Source organism: Theileria annulata, chromosome 1 (genome assembly GCF_000003225.4).
Source record: "Theileria annulata chromosome 1, complete sequence, *** SEQUENCING IN PROGRESS ***".
Lineage (NCBI taxonomy): Eukaryota > Apicomplexa > Aconoidasida > Piroplasmida > Theileriidae > Theileria > Theileria annulata.
In genome coordinates this window covers 1,057,066-1,082,037 of record NC_011129.2, presented here as the reverse complement: position 1 = coordinate 1,082,037, position 24,972 = coordinate 1,057,066, and the positions used below count along the sequence as shown (strand labels likewise).

Here is a 24,972-nt window from a genome sequence, read left to right as displayed (position 1 = left end):
TAGCATTCTGCTATTCTTTCGCAATTGGGTTGTTGTGTGTCGTACTCCCAATATACACATTATTTACCAACTGGCAGACACATATATTTTTAGTAAATTTTATAGTATAAAATTAATAATTATACAATAATTGTTGTATTCTTTGATAAATTTTTAGCGAGATTGATATGACTGCTTTGACCCTCCAACAATATGCTCTTCTGATCCAGTACCTTTGTACATCCAGAGATGCGCTATTCTCTCCTCTCTAAAATATTTTATTATTAATATTATTTTCTCTTACCTCTATTTTACACTTTTTACATATTGGACACAACCACTTTTCCCTCTCACTTTCTGCACCTGCGACGTTGTCTGGTCTAAACTCTTCCGGTATACAATTATAGTGCCAGATCTTGCTACAGCTCAGTGAATCGCATAGCAACACTTCCCCTCCTCTTTGACAATAATAGCAAAGGAAATCATACCACAAGCCTAATAATTTACATGTATTCTTTAACATCTCAGTTGAGAAGTTCTGATTCCTCATTTCAACCTCCTTTTCACTCCTTTTCTCTAACCCTTCAACGACTTCAGCTATATTAGTATCTACATTTTTACGTGTATCACATTCCTTTTCTCCAACGGTGCCATACTCCATGTAATAGGTAGTGTACAAAAGCGCTTCGATAATTACTTTCGAGTAATAAATATATTTATTGTTATAATTCCCGTTTTGCAGGTGTGTTTTAATTTTATTAATTTTATCATAATTGCTCAACATCTTACCGATACTTATCTCACTTTCACTAAACATCAACTTTATAATTAGCAATAACTCCAGTTCATACTCTTCTAAGTTCTGTTTACACACTCTCTTACACATTTGATTTTCATCTACCTGTTCTGAACCATCACAAGAACTGATATCAGTATCACTACTTAAAAAATTAAAGACTTCTGTTTGACCACAGACACTGTCATTGTTGATTTTTTTATAATTACTGTTGAAATCCAGGCTCTTACCTTCAACTAAGTTATAATTTGTGTAGTAATCGTTCAAAATACTGTTATCTAGGTACATATTATCGTCTGAAATCAACTCATCAGAACCATCAGTCAAATAATAACCCAAGAGGTTTCTACTTGGTAACGGTATTGGGATCCCAACGTAGTTGTCACTATATCTATTATTAAGTATATTGTCCAGACTATATTCCATATTCTCATTATCTTCAATCTCTTTCTTCAGATTTCTCTTAACTTCGTCTCCAATCACATCAACTGAATCAGACTTACAGCTTTTATCAGCAACATTTTTATTCAAGCCAATGTTGTATATATCTTCTGCTGCTCTTATTGAGGTATCAAAGGTCCCGTCTATGCATTGGTAGTATGAGTTACTGATATATTCACCTAAATCAAATTAACAAGAATAAAACTACCTGAGAAAAGAATCTTTGGATCATCTGTTGGATAGGGCGACTTGAGGTGTATGATATCTTCATCGTTTGCTGAAACTTTTGGGTATGAATAACTACCCTTTGAGTATCTGTCACCTTTCCAGTTAGTTACAAAGGCCTCAACTGGGTACACTTTCCTCTTGACATTGAAGATCCTGTGTAATAGTTTAAGGCATAGTTTCAGTAAAGAAGCCTTGGACATTTTATCGAAATTTTTGCTGAAAGGCGGAAATGAATGTGCCAGGATACATCCTTTCTTCCCGTAACAGTGTAAATTTAAAAACTGGAACCTGTGGTCCAGTGAGTTAAACTGCATTTCATTCCTTGGCCAGAAGATATCGCTAGGCTTAAAGCGCATCACTATCTTGTTATGGTATCCCATGCTATAGTTACTCATACTTTTAACTCTACTTTCACTCAACTTAGGCTCGAAACTTATCTCATTCAGCAGGTTTATTGGCACGGTCATTATCACATATTTACTATACACACACTTGGTATCTTGATTAATAGCTGTACCAATCATTGAACTCGATTCTACAACGTTATCACTATTTTTTAACACCAATTTTACATCATAACCTTCGGACTCCAATGAATCTACAATCTTTTCCTCCCTTTTCAAGTCCCCAACATTATCTTTTCTCAACTCAATTTGGGTAACCAGTGTGTTTAGGTATATAAATTTCTTGTCATTTCCAACCAAATACCTAAATAGCCACTCCCAGCCGTCTATAACCAGCTTATCAGAGTCTGAATTCCCCTGGAACTTCTCTATATTGAGCGTCGTCAGCCTATTATAAACCAGTTTTATCCTCTTTTTATACAAGTCCAAACTACTTTTATCCAATCCTGTATCCTCATTACACTGGATCGTAGTAGTCTCATTTGGGCTAACACTAAAACTACTACAGTTAGCTGTGGTGCTGGTTGTGCTAGAACAATTGTCGTCACATACTGAATTAACCAATGGATCATCTTTATTAAGTCTTTTTAGTAAATTTGTCTGTGAAGGGTCCAAATTCTGTAAAGATGAAGACACTACGTGACTGTTATGTGATATGGAGATGGGCAGCTTACACATAGAGATACATGTTTCTCTTAGATCTGAATTGTAGCCTAATCTTGATTGGATAATGTTGAACAATAGTGATTGTTCTTCTTTACTGATGGTAATATTATTTCTTTTGAATTCTTCGATTATATTTCTATACACAGTATAATACACGTCCCACAGACTCTTGATTTCATTCATTTCCAACACTTTGTTGTTTTCAACCTCCTTAACGTACCATTCTTTATTATCAGAATCTGCAATTAAAGTTTGGGAATCAACATAATTTTCAGGTTCAATGACTTCAACTTGTTCTTTACCATTTGAGCTACCATCAGTTAATAAATTATCATTGACACCTTTGTATATGTATTTTTTAAAAAATGAATGATTATCATGTAATTGATGAAACAGTTGGTTAGAGTGAACAATGATTTTATCAACTATGAAATTAGTCTTAGCTACTGATCCGAAATTGATTTTATTACCGTTTTTATGGTTATACCAGTTGGTATACACTGTTGGCTCCCAGTTTGAGTATCCGCTCAAGTCACCCACTAGCGGTTTTATATAATTAGTAACACCAAGTATTGATTTATTGTACTTTCTCTTATTACGTATGTCTTTGTAAGGATTGTACACTTCGTGAACTAGGCTTACTGTGTTCTCAATTTCATTTTGATCAGGATTTGGTGAGTCGGTAACCTGTGAGTTAAAACTAGTGTCATTCTTGTAATTAAAGGAAATTTGTGTCTTATCGTTCTTGGAGTTCTTAATGATGTAATTATTGCAGTGGAGATAATTTGGTCCTAGGTCCACGTTAATTTGTTCTCCTGAGTTATTTACGTTTTTGTTAAAGTATGTAGTGAAGGTCCTACCCCCAATTCTGTTTCTAGCCTCCAGGCACACTACGTTTACGTTTTTAGACTTTAGGTAATTGAATGCTGCCAGTCCTCCTACTCCACCTCCTACTATTACAACTTCATACTTTGAGCCGTCTACGATATCAGAATAACTTCTATAATCGGGTCCAGAAATATCAGGTCCGTCCTCATCAGCTTTATCTCCTTCGGTTTCAGTTCCAACATTGTTAAATGTGCAATACGGCAATATTGGTGGATCATCAATTATACACCTTTTTAATCTTGCCATATTCCATCTTTTTGAGTTTTTCTTAGCGGGAATGGGTGAGGTTTTTGGTGACTTTGGTTTACCCGGAAATATACCTCCTGAAACTGTAAGATATGTCCCATTTGGAAAATCGTGTGTAGCTTCAAACAGGATATAATACCTATTCCTAGATGTAATAAAGTTCTGATTAAGTTTGTACTTTAGTATATTTAAATATTTTATGAAACGCGGGCTGTTTTTAACGTTCGGTTGATCTTCGTTTTGAAAATATTGCGGTTGTGTTTTCAAGCGATCTAGGAATGTTTCCTTAATTTTTTCCCCCACCTCTATGTTTCTGATAACATCCTTGTAAAAACTATTTCTCAATTGTACTAATTTCCTGTAACAGCTGTTTAGAGTTCCGTCAGTGATAACAAAATTGGCATCATATTTTTTTTCTCTGGCTAGTTTTTTTACTTTTTCAGTAACATCTTCATTTAATAATTGGTCTGGGTTTTCTTGTAATACAGAAGGTTCATCATTACTATATGTTTCCTTGTTAATAATGCCTTCTTTATCATTAAATTCTGCATCGTACGATGGTAATGGATCCAGAATTACACGTAGTTTGACAGAAATCCCAATTTTATTCCAAATTGGCCGAATATTTGGCACATTGAATCTTTTTTTAAGTTGAATCAGGACATTTAATAAGTTTTCTTTATTAATGTACAAATTATAATTACCTTGGACTTTATCATAGGATTCGTATTCAATTTTATCATTCTCGAATCTATTTAGAATTTTTTCGTATGTATCAATAATTGAGTTGGATATGTTTTTACACTTTTTATAATAATCTATGTAAGTGACTCTGAACTTTGGGTTCACATTTACTTTGAAAGGTTTACCATAATTGTTATTTATTGTACTATGCAATTCTATTCTTTGTTTATCTGTTAATGTTAAATATAAGAACAGCCAGCGATATTGTTCGTCTTCAGTTAATGAATCTACATAATTGTTATTAGTTCTGCGACCTACTTGACTCGGCTCGGGTTACCATTTAGATTCTCCCGCAAAAACGTATAATTAGCATGTAAAATATAATTATAAATTAATGTGTATGGGGAATACTGGTTAGATATTGTGTAATTGAGTAAATTCCGTATTTTGATACATCGCCCGATAAACCTCTTGGCAAACCGTAAATTACAGATATTAAATAGGGTTCATTGTACTTCATCTTCTTATTCATCAACTCATCTATAAATTGTTTATTAAATTACATATAAATTTGAGATAAATTCTGTGATGTGTAAATGAAAGATTGATTAATTTGACGAGCGACATAGTGAATATAGACTTACAGTTGTATATATTATTACTTATCAATTTAGGTTGTGATTTTATTGGTCCATTTTTGGTTATTGTGACTGGAGAGTAAATCGGTTCTATTGGTAGAGATAAATAATTCTTTTTACTCTTAAACCCGTCAGGGTGGTACATATAATGCGTATATGCATAGCTTCTCTTTACACATTGTTCGTTTAGAAACCTAAAATAAAATAAATTATTAAATTAATTTGAAAAATACTTGTTTGTGAATGATTGTGTAGTATGTTTAATACAAAACGGCTTGAGCATCAGGTACTGGAGAAGGTTGGTATTGATGGTGTTATTCAGTTTGTACATATTTATATTGTTTAAATTAGAGTACTTTATATAACAACCACTCAACAGACAACACATTGGATGAAAACTCATATCACACTTTTCGGCAGTTCCACCCTCATTAAACCTTACTTCCGCAATCTTCATTTCTCCTAGTCCATCAAGTTTCTGGTCCAACTCCATTTTATTCTCAGCCTTACTTTCCTTAGTTGGCCGTAAATTATCCACTCCGTTTAGTTCAGTATAGGTTTGATTAGGGGAATTATCAGGTTGTGTGCTGTCGAAATCCGGTTGATATAATCCTTGGGTTGAACAACACTGTATCTGAATTCCTCCCAAAACGTTGCATATCGAGCAGACTTTCATGTTTGTGAACGAGCTGGTTGATGTTAGTGAGAAATGGTTGGTCTGGAAGTTATATGTGACACTTGGCATGATGAATGCGAGGCACACAAGGTGTATATACTTAGCGTTGTTGTTGACGTAGATAATCTTCATTGCACCTCCAGAGGATAGACAAGATACACAAATCGCAGTGTTATAATTATTCTCGAATTTCCTCTCCATCAAACAAGGGTCACAGAAGAAAACACTTTCACCCACTTGGTTGTTAGTATTGTCATTTGTCGGAGCTCCAACACTGCCATACGAGGGTATGCAAGAGGTGTTGTTATTAGAGACAGAGTTATTCGAATTATTTACGGTAGGGTTATAGCAGTTGTAGTGGACTCTTATGAAACATTTCTGGCACTGTAAGAGTATGTTCTTGTGACTCAACTCACTCAACAAACACACTGAGCAATACTCCAGGTTTATGTTATCATTATAGTTTAGTTTAACACTTTCGTCCAAAACATCAGACCCACGCCTATCACTACCATCTAAATTATCAGATGAATCTCCCGGGTCACTTCTTCCATCAAACGCTTTAAGTCTATCAAGTTCCTCATCTTCGTCCAAACCGACGTTATTGTAGTGTAGAATTAGCTTTTTGATTGAGAATAGAAACTTGTTGTAGTGGAAAAGAACATTTGAGAGGTTAATGTAGTAGTTTGTTTCAGCCTTATTGTATATTAAGCTCTTGTACTTTTCATTGCTTATCCTCTCATTCATTGCAACTTTATGCTTCTCAATCTCATTCTTTATCAACTTTAGTGACCTCACTATGCAAGTTATCTGCCTCTCAACGAAGCCGTTTTCGTGGATCTCAGAATTTTCATCCTCGTCTTCAGTGTCGTCTGTACCCAGACCTGCAGACGGGTTAATGCTCCAGTTATAACCGTACAGGCTTACAATTCTGCTATTTCCTTCTTCTTCCATATCTTCGTGAATTGTGTCATTTTCAGACTTTCTAGTATACATGAACAAGATATTACTGTTTGATCCTGATCTGTTGGCGGGATTAGTTGTACTGACGCCAGAGCCATTGGTTATATTATCGCCGTTTAACCCATTAATTGGATTTAGCGTATGTGTATTGAAGAAGTAAATTGAATTTACTATGTACTTGAGGTAAATGTACTCCATTTGGCTTATTGACAAATAGTGAAGGATAACATGCTTTTCAAATTTATATTTATTATTGTACAGTTTAATAATTGACATCCAAATGTACTTGTTATAGAGTTTGAGTAATACGAACTTCGGTTTTTTATACACAAGGTTGTATATTTTGTCCTCCAGTAGAGTGTTGGTTCCAGAATACTGAGGTGGCAGCTTTGGGGCTGTGTTTGGGTATAGAAGCTGCCTTATAACATTCACAATGTTCTGCAGTCCATACTCTGAGTTAATAACCAACTTTTTTAACTCGTTGACGTTGAGCATCGATCCATTTTCTGCGTTCAGGAGCGACTTTAAATCCTCAATTATATCCGAATAACATTCTTCAGGTTGCGGTGTATATGGAGCACCATGGGCGCTTGACAAATGTTTGTTTGAAGTGTATGAATCAGAAGTGTTCGATATGTTGGAATTTAGTATTTGTGTTGTCTGTGTATTTGTGTTGCGATGTGTATAGATTGGGATGAAGAGAATGTTGAAATGGTTAATGTTAATCGGCTTATTGTTCTTGATTATGTTCGACTTTTTATAAATGTTGTACTCATAAATTATGTTATTTATAGCCACATTCGTGCTCAATCCAACCGGGTGTGGTCTTGGTGGATGAGGTGCAGAGCCGGTGACAGGGCTGGATCCTGGGGCAAATGAACTTGTGGTTGTGCTTTGGACTGAAACAGCGTTAAACTTATTCTGTTTCTTGTTCGTTGCCGGTTTAATTGTTGGTTTGTGGATGTGATTCTGCACGTTGAACTCAGTGATATTGTACAGCTGGTTCAAAAAGAGTTGCTTGATATGTGCAATGATTTCATTCTTTACGTGATTATAACAGAGCAGAAATCGGTAACTAATCAATTTCTCCTTACTGTTCTGCATCTGTCTACTTGTTAGTCCTGATTCACTTCCATTTGTCATGTATTGTGGGTTAAATTGCGAGTAATTTGAGTAAATGATGATGTAGCCGTTTCCTGAACAATTGAAGTGCATATAGTTTTTGCAGTTTTTCACTAGGCATTTGAAGTAAACATCCGTTCCTCCGCATGAATAGCATATTTTCTCTTCACCTTCCATACTTATCTTGGCATCATATAGGATGTGCAGGCTTACTTTTCCATACCTTTTCTCATCTGTGCATAGACCATTTTGTGTATTTTTGGTTTTAGAATCGCCAGATGTGTTCAAATTTGAGTCATTCTGTTTACCATTTAATGTAATTTCGTTTACGGAGTTTGTAGAGGGTACCAAGCCTCTATTGCTTCTGGAAGATCCCAACGAACTATCCAATTGGGTGTCATTAATCCCTTTATTTTGAGATTCATTGATTAAATTAAAAAACTGATGAAAAAAATGTAAAGATAAACACTCAGAATGGGCATAAAAGGTTATATTTTTGTAAATAAAGGCAATGGAAGTGCTTATGTTACATACTTGGCATTTTTTATTGTTTGTTATGATCTTTGTCAAGTTTGAAAACATAAAATACTCGAAAGAAAAATACAGATCATCGGTTACCTCCTTATACTTCATGTTCTTTGGATTTGTTCATCTTTGTTGAGATGGGGGTTTGAAATCTGATTTACTTTGTATTTTTATCTCTCTAGATGGTTGAAATTTATAGTTTTTACATATTTTACCGGTTTAAATTAATTTATTCAAATTTATATAATAATAATGTAAAAAACGCCATTGAAAATTTAACACATTCCACCACATCTCATAATTCCTCAGATGTCGATGGATACAAGACTTATGAGAAGTTATTGATTGGCTTTCTGAATGGTCTAAAATCATTTAGTAAAACTATTTGTGAAATCAATGAGATTAACGGCTTCAAAGGTTTATCTACCTCTTATTTCAACTCTTGTACTACACATGAATATAAAATACATTATTTCGAGACAATCACAGGTTAAACTCTATTCTTCTAACTTTTATATTCTATATTTAATCTCACTCTACCAATTATATATATTCAATTAGGTTACAAATTAGTATGCTTTACTTCGTGCGATGTTCCAAGTTTAGAGGACACTCTCAAGTTTATTTACATTGATATTCTGACCAACTTGATTATCGTAAACCCTACCTATGTTGTGGGTTCTAGAATCGACTCCACAGATTTCGACAAGTTAATTAAAAAATCACTTTTATCTAATCTTTAACATTTTTCAATTTATGTGTTAGATTTACTACACATTAGTCTACGTATGGTATATGGTGTTGTTGTCCATCACGTTTCGACAGCGTTATGAATAGATCCGGGTATTTGTATGTGAATTGTATCATTTTCTTCTCGGCTTCTTTACATTCTCTTCTGCTTTTCAATTTTACCAATATTGCTTCCATTTTATTAAATTCTACCATCAACCCACTCTTATTGACAATATCACTCTTATTACCATTATCACCTGCATTTTTCATATATATATATTGTAGATAATTGTTTAATTCTTGATTATAATTGATGAATTGTTCCTGAAAATAGTCACTCAAATGAACACTTTTTTTACTTCTATGTCTTTGCAATCTACTAAGAATATCGCCAGTTTCACCAACATAAACTAACAAGCTGTCAACCTTTTCATCTTCAGGTGTATCCTGAAAGTCCATTGCTGATGAACTGGTATTAAAAATTAAAATGTACAATATTGGAGAGTTTGTAAAGCTCGGAGGAGGCAAGTTATCATAGGATAAATGCACAAAGTCACGCTCAATGTTAAAGCTTGTGAGATTATATAAATGGTTTATTAACATCTTCACTCTATCAACGAGTTTTGGATCTAACCTTTTCAAGGCCCTATTAATCTTTTTTTCACGTACCTCTTTATTCTCAATATTAAAATTACTGTTGGTATCAACAGAGCACGAATCATGTTTGGAAGGACAGTATAGGCCCAAATTACTTAAAATTGAACTTAATGATATATCCACATCTAATCCTTTGGGCTCAACTAGGGCCCATTGATTTAAAATAGCATGGGTAACATGCTCATAAAAACTCTAAAAATCATATATTTGTCTATGAAATACCTGAAGTGTTACCACAAAGTGTAAAACTATTTGAATTAGTTGTTTGTAGGGATTAAGTGACTTTTGTAACTTTGAGATGACTTCGGAAACTTTATGATCTAGGACCTGGCACTCGTTTATATACTCCAGCAGCCTTAAATTTACTTGATCACTTACATAGCAACTAATCAACTTTTTATCTTCAACAACCTAAAGGAATGTAAAAACTATTAACTACCTGTGTGGTATTCAAATTCACATGGTTGACTTTGCCGGTTATTTTCTTTAGGTATATCATGTTATTGTTATATCGGATATCACTGGTCATGTTACTTTTAAAATACTCACTAACATTGGCAGACTGGGAGTCAACAAACTTGGTGTAAATTTCACTCAATAATCTTTCAAATGATCTTTCAACTCTATTCAACTCATTCTCCAATAAATTCCTGTTTATCATCTCACTCTTGCTCTTCTATAATCATTATGATCAAGTGTTCAAAATTTAAAAACTTAAAAATTATTTACTCAGTTACCTTCTGTATTAGTTGACGAAACAGAAAATTTTGTGGTTTTGGCTGGTTGTTCCAATCTTTAGAAACATATGAATCCACAACCTTAGTCATTTTACGAAAAATTTTGTTCAAATTTTCGTGCTTGACGCCGACGTTCAAGTCCTTAACCACGAGATCGAAGAGTAACTGAACGAGTTTTTTTGGGAGATTTTCTGAGTAATATTTATACACATTTATTAGTGAGACTAGATTTTCCAGCGACAATTCGTCCAAATTGTAGACGTTCTTAACTTGGATAATCGATACTGTTAAGTTTGAAAGTATCTTATTTATCTCCCTTATTGTTCCACTAAACTCCTCTGGGTACCTGTAAAGCAGTCTCTTAAAGTACCTCTTTACATAACTGGGCGAATTATTCGGGACAATTTGTTCATGAAAATTCCCGAGTTTGTTAATAACTCTGTTATCCAAGTAATTAAATCTTCCTGTTTCTAAACTCCTCAAATTTACTATGTTTACCTTAAAATTAATTTTCATATTAATTCTTGTCATAATCTCCTGAAGAACCGACGTGTGAAAGGCATCTCCAACACATCCGCCCTAAACATTCGCTTTTCGAATATTTTCTTACCTGCATAATATGATAATGTAAGACGTTTGGTAGGTTCTTGAAGACTGACTTTATCTTGGCTGATCCGTCTTGTAAGATGATTATCCTGTTATTAAGTTTATTTAGGTAATCTTCAACGCATATCTCATTTAAGTTCCTGTATATCGACACTTCACCCTTCAAATCTACGACGCTAATGCTGTAACCATCCTCATCGTATCCTAGTCCAACTATTTTATTATCACTTTTAGATATAGCTTCTGTAGTTATTTCCAATCCTTCCGATTCATTTATGGATTCTATTTCACCAAAATTATTCTTCTCTTTTTCAACCTCATTATCCATCAATTTTTTTGAATAGAATATTCTATTGAGGTACAAGGATTTATTTTCATTTGTAAATATACTTCCATTAACCAATTCATCGTACACATTAACGTCAATTCCTGCATCCAATAATTTATTTACGATTTTTTCTAGTTCTGTAACAGGAAACTCAACATGTGCAGTCTCTGCTAGGAATTCCAAGTCACAATGTTCCACCAAAAGTACTGAATCTGTATCAAATGACTCATATTTCAGTCCATTTCTTAATAAAATTATGTTATTTGGATAAATCTTCTTTTCTGATTTGATGAACTGTGACAGGAAGTTGACTTTATTGTTTCCAACGTATGGGTTCCTCAGAGATAACACTTCCAGCATTTTCTTTGCATTTTTGTTTTTTATTTTTAGGACACTGTCGTTTAATAGCAGGGATTGGTTCTCAAGAATCTTCTCGTTACTCAACCCAACTGAAATGTGTAGATATTTCTTAAAAAGTAATTTACATTTTAGGGCATGGCTTGGAGCCCTTTTAACAATTCTTAGAAACATTTATTTTATATACATTTTACTATTTAACAAAACTTATTTTATACACATTCACCACCACAACTATACATGTATTGAGTTTGGAAAATATTAACTAAAACTCCAAATCGGTTGAGAACTTTTGTTCTTGGTGATTTGCCATGATTCCTGCCTTTTGATACTCTCCTACTCGTTTTTCGAAAAAGTTTGTTTTCCCCTAAAGGTCCCGAAATTAGTTTACCATAAATTTTACCTGGACTGATATCAGCTGCATCCAGTCAAATGGGTTTGTCACATTGTAAACTGGTCTGACTCCTAGGGACTGTAGAAGTCTATCGGCTACGAATTCGATGTATTGCGTCATCAATTCTATGAATTAATTGAAATTAAAATTTCTTACGTGAGTTCATTCCTATCAAGTCACAGGGCAGGGAGTCGCATATATAACTCCTCTCAACCACCACGGCCTCCTTAATAATTTGCTGTACTGCTTCTTCTGGTAATTTATGCTTGAGGTTATGGTATATAAAGCATCCGAAATCTGCGTGCAACCCTTCATCTCTTGCAATCAACTCGTTACTGAATGTCAATCCTGGCATCAGACCTCTTTTCTTAAGCCAGAACAGAGCACAAAAACTTCCACTGAACAATATCCCCTCCACTGCTGCATATGCCACCTAACTCACCCTTATCTTATGTATAACATAATTATACCACAATTAGTTAATAAACTAACTATTCTATAGTAATTAATTAGTTTATTCTTAAAATTGCTTACAATTCTTTCTGCAAATGAGTTTTCATCTGTGATCCACTTTTTTGCCCAGTTTGCCTTATCCTTGACTGCGTCAATCGTCTCAATTGCCATGAACAGCCTTCTCTTCTCAGCCTCATCTTTTACATAGTTTTCTATCAACAAACTATAGGTCTCTGAGTGTATGTTTTCCACTGCTATTTGAAATGAATAGAAGCTCTGTGCTTCTGGGATTTTGACGTCTCTCAAAAACTTGAGTGCCAAATTCTCCAAAACAATCCCGTCGCTGAATATCAATGATTTTCTTTAACCCACCTTGCTGCAAAAAACGCCAACACGTTTGTGATGAAGTGTCGTTCATCTTTATTTAGTTTATGCCAGTGGTTGTAGTCCATTGAGAAGTCGATTTCCTCTGCAGTCCAGAACGACGCTTGGGCCTTCTTGTACCATTCCCAGAAGTCTGGGTACACGATTGGAAACAAACACTGAAACAGGGGTTAAATATTCCGCAAATTACACTAATTAGGAACTTTATATTACTTTACTTAAAATTATAGAAAAATTTATATAATTAGTAAAATCTAAGATTATTTTATTTTACACATCTAATTATATAGATTTTTTTATTTTCATTCATATTATTAAATTTTCTACTAAATTATTTTTATTAACATTATTAAATAGATTTTTTAAATTAATAATATTAAGTTATTATAATTTGAATTATTTAGTTGATTACCGTTCTATTTGGGTTGCGATTCAGAATAAACTCCTCGGCTTCTAGTGCCTTCATTTTTTCGCTGAGCGTGCTCATCGTCATTGCCGAATTTTAACTATTTACTAAAAATTTAAAATTTACTATTTACTAATATTTACAGATGATTTTTTCTAATTCATTCCATACAGTGCCACCCCGCCTTATAATCCACAACACATAATCAATTCATTATTATTAAAATTAAAATTAATAGTATGGATCTTTATAATTATTATATAGAAACATATAGAGGTAATAGATTATAAACTTCATTCATTTTTTGGCTGCTTTTTGAGCTGATTTGGTGACCTTGGCTGAGGAGCCAGGTTCCTTCTTATCTACAGTCTTGATAACACCCACGGCAACAGTTTGTTTCATATCTCTGACGGCGAACCTACCAAGAGGAGGGTATTCAGTGAAGGTTTCGACGACCATGGGCTTGTTTGGCTTAAGGGTCACCATGGCCGCATCTCCATTCTTGATTGTCTTTGGATTCTCCTCCAATGTCTTTCCTGTACGCTTGTCCATCCTCGACTGGATCTGTTCGAACTTACAAGAGATGTGTGCAGTGTGGCAATCAACAACTGGTGAGTATCCTTCCTTGATGGTTCCTGGGTGGTTGAGCACAATGACTTGAGCGTCGAATTTGTTTGCTTCCTTTGCAGGGTCATTCTTGCTGTCAGATGCGACATGTCCTGGCCTGATGTCTGAGGTACTAACGTTCTTGACGTTGAAACCTACATTGTCACCTGGACTAGCCACCTCGACAGATTCATGGTGCATTTCAACTGACTTGCACTCAGTTGTGATTTGGCTTGGTGCAAAGGTTACAATCATTCCTGGCTTAAGTTGACCAGTCTCAACTCTTCCAACTGGGACAGTTCCAATACCTCCAATTTTGTAAACTGCTTGAATTGGAAGACGTAGTGGCTTGTCTACTGGCCTCTTGGGTGGCTCCATGAGGTCGAGTGCTTCGACTAGAATTTTGCCCTTATACCAGGGCATCTTGTCTGACTTGTCAATCATGTTGTCACCTAGGAAACCTGAGATTGGAACGAATGGAACCTTTTCTACATTGTAACCAATCTTTTTGAGGTATCCACAGACTTCCTTCTGGATTTCGTTGTAACGGTCTTCCTTATAATCACACTTGTCCATCTTGTTGATAGCGCAAATCATCTGCTTTACACCAAGAGTGAACGCCAACAAGGCATGTTCTCTGGTTTGTCCTTCTTTTGAGAAGGCTGCTTCAAATCCACCACTTTCTGCTGGGACGACCAACATTGCCACATCTGCTTGGGAGGTACCTGTGATCATATTTTTGATGAAGTCACGGTGTCCTGGTGCGTCTATAACGGTATAGTAGTATTTTCCTGTTTCGAATTTCCACAATGTTATATCGATCGTAATACCTCTTTCCCTTTCATTTTTGAGTTTATCCAGAACCCAGGCATATTTGAAACTTCCTTTTCCCATGTCAGCTGATTCCTTCTCGAATTTCTCGATAGTTCTCTTGTCGATACCACCGAGTTTGTAGATCAGGTGGCCTGTCGTTGTGGACTTTCCGCTATCGACGTGGCCGATTACAACCAAGTTAATGTGAGTCTTTTCCTTACCCATTCTTTTGGTTTATAAATACTTTAACAGATGTTCTTTACGTTTTTAAAACGAACAATATACTGTTTTATAACTTAGTCTTGAGAAAAATTTATTCAACGTGTTGTTAAAATGCTTTATTTCACTAAAGTATTAAAACTTCGACACAATTTTAAAAAACTAAACTGGATCCCGAGATAAAAAAGACTGTTAATAGTTTATATCATATAAATAACAATGAGTACATATGTGAGGTATTGAGGTATTAATATGTTTGTGGGGGCGATAAGTTGTGACTTGAAATTTCCTTAGGTACTCAATCCTCTAAATTCTAAATTACTGACCTTGATATTCTAAACTTAGATCTGACTCCATATGAATATTAAAATTCCACCAGATTCCTGGTCAATTCCTAAAACACACCTTAATACTACCAAACTTTAAGCCTCATCTTTTCAATTTACTATTTTCAGGTAAATTATAAAGTCTAATCAGGTCTTATACTATTTATTTCAACATTTTAGACCGCCTTCCATTTTAGGATCTAAATAATCTTCAATAATCTTCCAAATATTTTATGGTTTATATAACTTTATACCATATGATTTTGTTGTTATATTAATATATTCACACATTTAATCCTTTATTTTCAGCCAATTCGGCAATTTTACATTTAATTCTCTTTCATACACTAGATTTGTATTCTATAATATTATCCTCGATCAATCATATCTTTTTGCCGGATTCCACTTCCTGATATACTAAACAACGTACCGACACATTTCATTCATTTGTTATCATTATGTTTATCATATCATTTTCTTTATATTATTATATTATTATAGATTATTTAAAAATTTGAAATGTTATTTTATTATGTGTATTTGTTCAACTCTTTGGACCATATACAATGTGTTACACATTTTCCTTTTTTGGACTTCCTGCACATTATCTTATCGCCTTAATAATATAAAATTTAATAATGTAAACGGAACTAAAACCTTCTTTAACCCTAGTTTAATTGATCGCAAAAACATTAGTTATACATCAAATTTTCAACTGTTTGATGTCTTAAATCATCCAGCACATGAGAATAATAATTATTTACAACATAATGAAAATCGTCTAACTTATGATGACGTTTTAAATGATTTAAAAACTCAAGAAGTTAGAGTCAGATTTGCTCCTTCTCCCACAGGACCATTACACATCGGCTCTTTAAGGACATATATATACAATTATATATTTGCAAAGAAGAATAAAGGCAAATTGATACTCAGAATTGACGATACTGACTCTTCAAGGAATAACCAAGATAGCCTTAAAGATATCTTTTCTTCCCTCAAGTTTGTATATATTCTTACTAAATGAAAATAAATTTAATCATTTGTTTAGTTGGATAGGATTGGTATGGGATGAAGGTGTCCATAGGTTAAATGGAGACATGTACTATCAATCAAATAGAAAGGAAATATACAAGTAATTTATTAACTCAAGATCAAATTTATAGAAAATTCGCTCAAAAACTAATTGATAACAACAAGGCATATTATTGCTTTTGCAGAGAAAATATTTTCACCAAATTTCTTTCAGTATATTTTATAACTATATATATATACAATTGAAACTTTATATATAAATTTATATATATAATTTTAGAAGATTTTCAAGATCAAGTTTAACTACAAGTGTAAAAAGTGCCCTAAGTTATCGCAAAATGAAATTAAAACAAAGTTGAAAAACCTAAAATTTATTATTCTACTGAGGTTTTAAGATAGATTTTAACCTATTTACTGTATTGAATATTTATAATTGTTTAGAAGTGAAGGTGATGATTTTGACGACTTTATTTTAGTGAGAAGAAACGGCGTTTCTACGTACAATTTTAGCAGCTCCGTAGACGACGTTCTGATGAATGTTACTCACATAATTAGGGGGTCTGAACACACAAATAATCTCCACAAGTATTTCTTTAGACAATTTTAACTATATTCCTACTAACGCACAATTAACTTACTTAATAGGCAAGAGTATTTGTTTAATTTATTGGACTATAAATGCCCCAAATTTGTACATTTACCTCTGCTACACGATGAACAAAAGACTAAACTAAGTAAAAGAAACCCCAACTCCAAAGATTACACAGTTAAGAATTTAAGGTTTTATTCCAAACTCCCCAAAATTACTTTAGGCTAAATGGAATTTGTAGACTCCCCTTAATAAATTACCTAACTTTTCTAGGAACTAGATTCATTTCGAGGTATTTCTAATTCCATTTATAAAATTGTAGTAATGAGATATACGAAGTTGCTGATATAATTAAGATGTTTTCATTTGACCTGCTAAACAATGAACCTGCGGTTTTCGACTATAAAAAGCTATTACACCTCAACAGAAAATATATAAACAACTTGAGTATTGAAGAATTCAAATCAGAGATTTTAAGTTTTCAACAGTTTTATAATGAAAATAAAGAAACTGAGGAAGATGAAATGAACACATCACTAATAATGGACCAGCTTCTTGAAATATATCAGAAGAGACTAGTAACCCTAAGAGATTATTTTAATCTAGTAAACTCAGCACTAGGCTACAATTATGAAAATTTGACAAAAAATAAAGGTATAAAATGACTAATAGTATTAAGAAATTATATAAATATTGGAATAACTAGTGGTATGTGTAGATGAGGAATTGGACAGTGGATTTAAGGAATGGTTGAAATTTGAGTTAAATTTAATATTTGAGAAGAGGTAAAAGCGAGAAAAAACAATTAATGTTTAGTAAAAACTCGGTTGACTTACATGCCAATTTTGCAAATCTGGTGAATGAAGCTATGGTTAGCGGTAAGAAGAATCTGAAACACTTAAGGTTCCTTCTAACTGGAGAAGAAGTTGGACCATCTCTAATAGATTTGGTATGATTAGTTATTTAATAAATGGGTTCAGATCAAAACATGGAAGATTGTCCGTGAATGTAGACTTGAGAATTTCGTAAATTTGGAACAGAGACTAGTAAATATTAGAAAACTTTTAAAATAAGTAAAATACAACTATTTTTATTAATATTTAATGAATATTTATTATACATGTTATGGATTGACCTGACAACTGACGTGTACAGTGATCCATAGAATATAATTTGTTTATTCTATGGAATAGATGTATAATCCAAATCCAGGCATCATTTAATATTTCTTATATGTTTTGATTCATGCCAAAACAAAATGAGGCGATATCACAAGATGGAAAAGATCGGGGAAGGTACCTACGGAGTAGTGTACAAAGCCCAGAACAATCATGGAGAAATCTGCGCCCTAAAAAAAATTAGAGTCGAGGAAGAAGATGAAGGCATTCCTAGCACAGGTTCGTCTCACCATTTCTCATTTTTTCAGCCATTCGGGAGATTAGTCTTCTTAAGGAGCTTCATCACCCTAACATCGTTTGGCTTAGGGACGTTATCCACAGTGAAAAATGCTTAACATTAGTTTTTGAATACTTAGATCAAGATTTGAAGAAATTATTAGATGCTTGCGATGGTAATTTTTTATTCCTATTTTTTATACTATTTTATACCATAATTTTATTATAAATAATATATTTATTATTATATAGTATATTTATTGATATATTAATTTTATAGGTGGTTTGGAACCCACAACAGCGAAGTCGTTTCTGTATCAGATTCTCAGAGGGATCTCATACTGTCACGACCACAGGATTCTGCACCGTGACTTAAAGCCACAAAATCTCCTAATTAACAGAGAAGGGGTTTTAAAATTAGCTGATTTTGGCCTAGCAAGGTATTAACGATATAAATTTAACTTTCACAAATCTCAATTATTCATAATTAACTTTTTACAATATGTTTGATAGGGCTTTTGCAATACCTGTTCGAAGTTATACTCATGAAGTTGTTACTTTGTGGTACAGAGCTCCAGACGTTCTAATGGGCTCTAAAAAATACTCAACTGCAGTTGATATTTGGAGCGTCGGATGCATATTTGCAGGTAAACCCCAACTCACTTGTAAATTAATGTTCAGAGATGATAAATGGAGTTCCTCTCTTCCCCGGAATATCAGAACAAGACCAGCTAAAGCGAATTTTTAAGATTCTTGGCACTCCAAATGTTGATTCCTGGCCTCAAGTGGTCAACTTACCAGCCTATAACCCAGACTTTTGCTATTATGAAAAACAGGCTTGGTCCTCAATTGTAAGTTATTATTAGTTTTCATCACATCTTAGGTACCAAAGTTAAATGAATCAGGCATAGACCTCATTTCAAGAATGCTACAACTGGACCCAGTCCAGAGAATATCAGCAAAGGAGGCTCTCAAGCACGATTATTTCAAGGATCTACACAGACCTTCCGAGTTTTTAAACGGTGTACACTAATCTTTTCATAAATTATATATAATTAATATCACATAATATGTAATTTTATTAAGATTATGGAAATTAACTGTTTTGTTGCGATGGTCTTTTTTGGAGTAAATTAAAGCTAAAAAAAGTAAATTAAGTTATTAAATACCTTTCCAAAATCTTTATGTAACTCACGTCCTCCTCCATAGACCATTCCTGAAAAAATCAAAATGGCTAAACTATACCTTGTTGGTTAAGGTACACTGGTGATGCCTGGAAGCCTCTCCACTACATCTTTTCGTCATGTTGTGAGGGAATCTACGCATACACCTCACGAGTTTAAGCCTTTAAAAAATGCAAATTAGTATAAAATACCATGTTACTGTACAGGGATGAGTTTTACTCGCACTACGCTGTTGTTTCTGAAGCTTGAATAGAATCTCGTTCGCTTGCCACCAAAGGATCTTTGGAGCCCTGACGGAGCACTTTAAAATGTGTTTAAGAATAACATTTCCTGGTTCTGAGCCGGACATTGAAATTTTACTGTACAAAATCTCAAAATGATTCCAAAATCATCTAGTCCTGATTTACCAATTTGGTAAAAAGCTTTGTGAACATGAATTTTATTAAATTAATAAAAAATACTTAAAATAATTAAATATATTAAAATTAGGAGTACAATTTAAATTAGTGGTGTCATCTTCGGTCAAATTCCGGAATCCTATAATTTTAAATAAAAAGCAAAAATACCTGTATCTTCTACCATAGGCGTCAAATGTGTAAGCACGTCCTGAATATTTATATAATTTTCCAATAAATACCGTATGAATCGTAGACTATTTGAATATGTGATCTGGCCCTCCTGGTACCTGGCCTAAATTATATCTTAATCACTACTCAAAACGCTATATACAAATAAATATATAAATTATTATCTATAAATGGTGGTAGGAAACTAACGGATCAGGCCTTGTGAAGTAGAAAACGAAACCTAGAGGGAAGAGAATAAGGGGAAGAATCCTATTAAAGAGGTAGAATAAGTATTTGATAAATGAGGCCAGATCGGAATACGACTCAGAAAACCTATACGTTCTGGAGGGATTAAAAGATCCCAAGTTATTAAAGAATCTAAACTTGAAGATGTTCTCGAAATTCGGGACTTTCTCACTCTCCTTCTACATAAAATTGAAAATCTTTTAAATATACAAAATAACATACTAATATGTTACAGCTAGGTTAACTAACTCTGAATTTCTCTTCCATTTGTTCCCATTCTCTCCTTAAACGCTCGGCTTCAGCCTTAAATTGGCTCTCAAAGCTGTCACTTTCATAAGGAGTTTCAGTGAAATTGCGATATTCTCTGTTCACATTATGTCTGTAGGCGTGAGCAGTTCTAGATGAAGGTCCGAAAACTAAATTTCAATAATTTTGATATCAAACATACTAGTTGCGGAGTCATATTCCTTCCTACGATTAGCATCATATAGTGTATTATAAGCTTCCTGGATCTCCTTGAACTTGGATGGAGCGGAAGGTGAGGAGTTTAAATCAGGATGGTATAATTTAGCCTTCTGAAGATAGGCTTTTCTTATATCTGTCCGACTTGCATTTTTTGCAACTCCTAATCACAAATTTAAACTTTATAATAATAAAATTATATATCAAAATAACGATAAAAATGTAAAATTATAAATTAATCAAATTATAATAAAAATAATATAACAAGTGGTAGAAAAGATTACCTAGAATTGAATAATAGTTCTTCATATAGGACAAATGTTTTAGAATATTTTATATTTAACAAATTTGGTCTAAATTCCATCTTAAATCTTTAATTTAAATGAGCCGTATCTAGAAGATACGAGTTTTACTGTTTACAAGTATTTGTTTGGAAGAAGATACATATTTGGGGCATAAATAATATACAAAATGAAATAAAACAATAATTTAAGTAAAAAATAAAAGATTTTGAGTTTTCAAAAGTTTAACCTATCACAAATGATCAGCCACATGTGTATGATGTAAAAGTTACAAAAATCAGTAAAAACCATATAATACCCTGATGTTTTTTTAATATTTTAAATGTAAACAATGAATGTTAAAAATAAGAGAAATTTATCTTATTTGTAATATATTATTTCTAAATATGAAACTAAAATCTGTACCATATTAGTGATGCAATCACATTTACCTGAAAAATATAAAAAGAAGTTAAGGAAACCAGGAGATAACAGCTCTGGAAATTTAGTAAACACAGTAAGAGTTTTCACTTCCAATTTACTTCTTTAGGTAACTGTTAAAGCTGAACCTATAGTTTCTACTTCAAACAGTTAGTTTAAACAGCTTTATTTAATAATTTAGTCCATGTAACTCCTCATTATAGTGACTTAAGTACTGTAATATATGTTTGGGGAGGTAAGTTTTAGGTTTTCAAAAAATGTGTAGATAACCCAGGAAGAAGTGACGAGAGCTCGGGCTCTTCAGCCTCTGAGTATTGGACTCCTACAATTTATCGGAACTTATCGGATGTTAAAATTACTTGTGTTTGTTGTAGCGAATCGCATATGTTGTTTTTGACAGAGCAAAAGCTCATTTACACCCTCGGTAACGGGGATTATGGCCAGCTTGGGCTCGGCAAGGGCATAATCCATGTTTCTGAGCCTACTTTTGTAAGCAAGATTTCTGATGTGAAGCAGATTTGTTGTGGCAAGTTTCACTCAGTTGCCCTTGTTGAGGGCGGTAGTCTTTTCAGTTGGGGTCGTAATGACTTTTCAGGCCATTTGAATGGATTTGCCACGTTTTCCCCCAAGGAGATTTTAACTAATAAAGAAAGTAGTCCAGGCGTTAAAATTGTGTGTAATTGTGTCTCTTCCAGTGATTTACAAACCATTGCTGTTTGTGATGAGGGTCGTTGTTTGTATTTTTGGGGTATCGCTTTCAACGGTGAGCGTATTCGGCACCCGAGACTATTTTTTTCCTTTTCAAGTGAGAGGATTTGCCAAATTGCTGTTGGAACTTCTTTCGCTCTCGCTTTAAGTGAGCGTGGAATTGTTTTCAACTACGGCGATGGCACATATGGTGAGATTTATTCAGAAAGTACAATAACCAACTCCACTCCAATTTTCTCTCGGATTAAGCACAATTTAATTAAAAATATCACTCAAATCGCAGTTGGGAGCAGGCATGCTCTGCTCATAGACGACAATAATAATGTTTTGGCATTTGGAGATAACAATTACGGCCAGTGCGGAGCTCCTCAGCGTCACCACACTGCTCCCGTGATTGTTGAATTTACTGAAGCCAACTTTTTACCCAAATACGTTTACACTGGTAACAGGACTTCCGCTTGCATTAATTCAGGTATCAACACTCTTTTTTGTTAATTTGTTATTAGGGAATCAATTATTTCTCTGGGGTCATTCTTCTAATCATAAATTAATCTTCACTTCTTCTGTCGACATTCTGATTCAGCAGCAAAAGCAGCCTGGTGTTTCGATAATTTCAGGCTATAAAAACTCAGTAAATCAAGTTAGTTTTCTCTCATTAACTTTAATTTAGCCTGTACTAATATACTCTTTATTAAACGAGAAAATCACGTGCGCCGGACTTGGACCCAATTACACTGTTGTCATTTCTGGCCAAGGCAAAACCAGTTAACCAAACTAATGTTCACACATATACTTATATATTATATATACTAATGATTTAGCTTAATGTTTGTTCTAATGGATACTGTGATTTTAAGTAATATTTCTGTAATATAGTAAAAACACCTAACTCGAAGAGTATTATCAAGAAGTATATGTGCACATAGTAATAAGATAATATTCACTCAATAGATACTCATCAATAAAGGAGTTACTAACAACTTATAAACACTTCTTATAGGTGATACCTATAAATGGAATATTCTTGCCCCTCTAAATGTAAGCCTGCTGATGTTGATAGGGGTGCTTGTTCATTACTGATGTCTGCCTATATTCTTGCAGGTCTTGCTATGATGCTTAATATTCGACTCTCATATAGTTCAGCTCCATATGCACTTATTAGATTTAGATTACCAGAGAATCTATTCAGTGTATTTGTTAGAAGAATGGCTAGTTCTTTGGAACTTTGGTGTCTACCAGGTTTCATCATTGTTGACATAATGGACCTAGCAGTTAAACTAATAATCAAACCCATCGGCACCCTTGGCGATAACACCCTCGCCTCAAAGCAACTCAAGTTCCACTCCATCATATGTCTTTCCATAGTTGCTCAATGGTTAAACTTTCTCACATACGTAATTTTATTTTTTGTTTATTTGGCTGGTGGAGAACAAGGTCGTTTAACCACATTTTATTGGATTATTGCTGTATCTGGATTTGTTTTTGGAATCAATAATCCATTGGTCTATGCTGTTGACTATAATTATGTACCCATCTATATTGTTGGTGAGAATTGCTTTCCAGCTCTAACCTCATTCATGCACTATATTACAACTCTCATGTTTGGTAATAGAAGGAAATGGGATAGCGACTTTCTAATAGTAGGAATTGACATTATTGTAGCAATACTAATATCATTTGTAGCAGCTGTGGTGTGGACTGTAGCTTATGGATTCTGCACAGCCGCTCCCGAGTGTCAAATTACTTATACTGCTACTACTAAACAGCTTACTATCAAATATCTGGGTACTGAGACTGAAAAGAAAGGTAATATTAATACTACTGCTGGTACTTACACTTTTACCACCGGAACTAATACTGTTAAAAATATTAATTCTAAAATACGTTACTCTTTTAAACTCAATAGTGGTCAGGATAGTGCTTTTAATGCTGGTACTGCTATAACTGCCACTGTTACTATTGAGTATGGTCATATATTTGCTGAAGGATTCGGTGGTACTGATGCTAATCCATACATGGTCGCTCCATTACTAATTGTCCTCGTTGGTATGGGTCTAGTGTATTCAATATATCCTGGAATAGCCCCTGGTATGATTGTACCATTCTATCTCATTGATAAGATTGAAATGGTACTCCTCATAGCCACAATATTTCCACCGGTGATTGTAGCTATCCTAAGGAAAACTGCCAAACCCTGGCATCCCCAATCACCACTCTGTGAGTGGAATGAAGACAGTAAGCCTCCATGGTTGAAAGATAAACCTGAAACTCCTGGTGAAGGCCCCGGTTACTTCTGGCATGTCTTTGATCTAGTGGTTCCTATTATGATCATCCTAGCCTATCTATTCATATATTCAATTCATTATAGAGATTCCAACATATCTCGATCAATTGTTAATCAACCCAAGATGTCTACATTTCTAACTATCGTATTTTATATGTGTCATGAGATCTCGTTGGCTGTAGGATTCGCTGGTATGATAGGTAATGCAGCTGAATGGACAGTTTTAGCTCAAATGATTGGTGCATTCCTTATGGTCTTTCTAGCACTCTATAGTGAAGGATACATTATAGAATATAAAAGTCATGATCCTAAACATTGGTAAACCGAGTCTATGTTGTATGTATTTGGTAGTCATTTATTTCATGTTATTCCTTTCTAGTTGAAGTTTAATGTTTGTTCTGATGGATACTGTGATGTTAAGTAATATTTCTGTAATATAGTAATACAACTCTTTTGTTACAAAAGTAGTTAGTTCTGATTATCGCAATAAATGGCAGACGACGAAAAT

At 33.9% G+C, this 24,972-nt stretch overlaps 9 protein-coding genes across 9 annotated transcripts, besides 15 other annotated features; 5 read left to right on the top strand and 4 right to left on the bottom strand.

The window, feature by feature from the left end:
• Positions 1–247: 247 nt before the first annotated feature.
• TA06700 (amine oxidase (flavin-containing)) lies at positions 248–8,364 on the bottom strand (the record flags this gene model as incomplete). Its single annotated transcript, XM_948962.1, has 5 exons — positions 248–1,359; positions 1,425–4,619; positions 4,744–4,872; positions 4,977–5,164; positions 5,204–8,364. 5 exons carry the CDS (start codon positions 8,362–8,364, stop codon positions 248–250), a joined length of 7,785 nt encoding a protein of 2,594 aa, XP_954055.1.
• A 74-nt stretch (positions 8,365–8,438) lies between these two features.
• Positions 8,439–8,999, top strand: TA06705 (uncharacterized protein; the record flags this gene model as incomplete). The annotated part of the gene is made up of 2 exons (XM_948961.1): positions 8,439–8,745; positions 8,818–8,999. 2 exons carry the CDS (start codon positions 8,439–8,441, stop codon positions 8,997–8,999), a joined length of 489 nt encoding a protein of 162 aa, XP_954054.1.
• A 34-nt stretch (positions 9,000–9,033) lies between these two features.
• On the bottom strand, positions 9,034–11,847 carry TA06710 (uncharacterized protein; the record flags this gene model as incomplete). Its single annotated transcript, XM_948960.1, has 5 exons — positions 9,034–9,837; positions 9,868–10,056; positions 10,085–10,321; positions 10,383–10,961; positions 10,993–11,847. The coding sequence occupies 5 exons, from the start codon at positions 11,845–11,847 to the stop codon at positions 9,034–9,036; spliced, it is 2,664 nt and encodes an 887-aa protein (XP_954053.1).
• A 208-nt stretch (positions 11,848–12,055) lies between these two features.
• Positions 12,056–13,397, bottom strand: TA06715 (ribonucleotide reductase R2 subunit or ribonucleoside-diphosphate reductase small chain, putative; the record flags this gene model as incomplete). Its single annotated transcript, XM_948959.1, has 5 exons — positions 12,056–12,192; positions 12,224–12,500; positions 12,560–12,863; positions 12,893–13,062; positions 13,317–13,397. 5 exons carry the CDS (start codon positions 13,395–13,397, stop codon positions 12,056–12,058), a joined length of 969 nt encoding a protein of 322 aa, XP_954052.1.
• Positions 12,438–12,500: a sequence feature (1 probable transmembrane helix predicted for TA06715 by TMHMM2.0 at aa 184-206).
• Positions 12,560–12,565: a sequence feature (1 probable transmembrane helix predicted for TA06715 by TMHMM2.0 at aa 184-206).
• Positions 13,398–13,607: 210 nt separating the features above from the next.
• TA06720 (elongation factor 1 alpha, putative) lies at positions 13,608–14,954 on the bottom strand (the record flags this gene model as incomplete). The annotated part of the gene is made up of 1 exon (XM_948958.1): positions 13,608–14,954. The coding sequence occupies one exon, from the start codon at positions 14,952–14,954 to the stop codon at positions 13,608–13,610; it is 1,347 nt and encodes a 448-aa protein (XP_954051.1).
• An 852-nt stretch (positions 14,955–15,806) lies between these two features.
• TA06725 (glutamyl-tRNA synthetase, putative) lies at positions 15,807–17,853 on the top strand (the record flags this gene model as incomplete). Its single annotated transcript, XM_948957.1, has 10 exons — positions 15,807–16,276; positions 16,326–16,409; positions 16,441–16,522; positions 16,590–16,696; positions 16,751–16,894; positions 16,955–17,089; positions 17,122–17,190; positions 17,221–17,552; positions 17,617–17,683; positions 17,715–17,853. 10 exons carry the CDS (start codon positions 15,807–15,809, stop codon positions 17,851–17,853), a joined length of 1,629 nt encoding a protein of 542 aa, XP_954050.1.
• Positions 15,825–15,893: a sequence feature (1 probable transmembrane helix predicted for TA06725 by TMHMM2.0 at aa 7-29).
• Positions 17,854–18,156: 303 nt separating the features above from the next.
• On the top strand, positions 18,157–19,325 carry TA06730 (cdc2-like kinase; the record flags this gene model as incomplete). Its single annotated transcript, XM_948956.1, has 6 exons — positions 18,157–18,295; positions 18,325–18,468; positions 18,573–18,732; positions 18,806–18,939; positions 18,974–19,143; positions 19,176–19,325. 6 exons carry the CDS (start codon positions 18,157–18,159, stop codon positions 19,323–19,325), a joined length of 897 nt encoding a protein of 298 aa, XP_954049.1.
• Positions 19,326–21,467: 2,142 nt separating this feature from the next.
• On the top strand, positions 21,468–23,040 carry TA06735 (uncharacterized protein; the record flags this gene model as incomplete). The annotated part of the gene is made up of 6 exons (XM_948955.1): positions 21,468–21,548; positions 21,582–21,621; positions 21,654–21,707; positions 21,738–22,652; positions 22,687–22,820; positions 23,002–23,040. The coding sequence occupies 6 exons, from the start codon at positions 21,468–21,470 to the stop codon at positions 23,038–23,040; spliced, it is 1,263 nt and encodes a 420-aa protein (XP_954048.1).
• Positions 23,041–23,259: 219 nt separating this feature from the next.
• Positions 23,260–23,319: a sequence feature (Signal peptide predicted for TA06740 by SignalP 2.0 HMM (Signal peptide probability 0.770, signal anchor probability 0.004) with cleavage site probability 0.525 between residues 20 and 21).
• TA06740 (Tpr-related protein family member, putative) lies at positions 23,260–24,786 on the top strand (the record flags this gene model as incomplete). The annotated part of the gene is made up of 1 exon (XM_948954.1): positions 23,260–24,786. The coding sequence occupies one exon, from the start codon at positions 23,260–23,262 to the stop codon at positions 24,784–24,786; it is 1,527 nt and encodes a 508-aa protein (XP_954047.1).
• Positions 23,272–23,340: a sequence feature (11 probable transmembrane helices predicted for TA06740 by TMHMM2.0 at aa 5-27, 47-69, 89-111, 123-145, 150-172, 185-207, 313-335, 348-366, 403-425, 446-468 and 478-500).
• Positions 23,398–23,466: a sequence feature (11 probable transmembrane helices predicted for TA06740 by TMHMM2.0 at aa 5-27, 47-69, 89-111, 123-145, 150-172, 185-207, 313-335, 348-366, 403-425, 446-468 and 478-500).
• Positions 23,524–23,592: a sequence feature (11 probable transmembrane helices predicted for TA06740 by TMHMM2.0 at aa 5-27, 47-69, 89-111, 123-145, 150-172, 185-207, 313-335, 348-366, 403-425, 446-468 and 478-500).
• Positions 23,626–23,694: a sequence feature (11 probable transmembrane helices predicted for TA06740 by TMHMM2.0 at aa 5-27, 47-69, 89-111, 123-145, 150-172, 185-207, 313-335, 348-366, 403-425, 446-468 and 478-500).
• Positions 23,707–23,775: a sequence feature (11 probable transmembrane helices predicted for TA06740 by TMHMM2.0 at aa 5-27, 47-69, 89-111, 123-145, 150-172, 185-207, 313-335, 348-366, 403-425, 446-468 and 478-500).
• Positions 23,812–23,880: a sequence feature (11 probable transmembrane helices predicted for TA06740 by TMHMM2.0 at aa 5-27, 47-69, 89-111, 123-145, 150-172, 185-207, 313-335, 348-366, 403-425, 446-468 and 478-500).
• Positions 24,196–24,264: a sequence feature (11 probable transmembrane helices predicted for TA06740 by TMHMM2.0 at aa 5-27, 47-69, 89-111, 123-145, 150-172, 185-207, 313-335, 348-366, 403-425, 446-468 and 478-500).
• Positions 24,301–24,357: a sequence feature (11 probable transmembrane helices predicted for TA06740 by TMHMM2.0 at aa 5-27, 47-69, 89-111, 123-145, 150-172, 185-207, 313-335, 348-366, 403-425, 446-468 and 478-500).
• Positions 24,466–24,534: a sequence feature (11 probable transmembrane helices predicted for TA06740 by TMHMM2.0 at aa 5-27, 47-69, 89-111, 123-145, 150-172, 185-207, 313-335, 348-366, 403-425, 446-468 and 478-500).
• Positions 24,595–24,663: a sequence feature (11 probable transmembrane helices predicted for TA06740 by TMHMM2.0 at aa 5-27, 47-69, 89-111, 123-145, 150-172, 185-207, 313-335, 348-366, 403-425, 446-468 and 478-500).
• Positions 24,691–24,759: a sequence feature (11 probable transmembrane helices predicted for TA06740 by TMHMM2.0 at aa 5-27, 47-69, 89-111, 123-145, 150-172, 185-207, 313-335, 348-366, 403-425, 446-468 and 478-500).
• Positions 24,787–24,972: the final 186 nt, after the last annotated feature.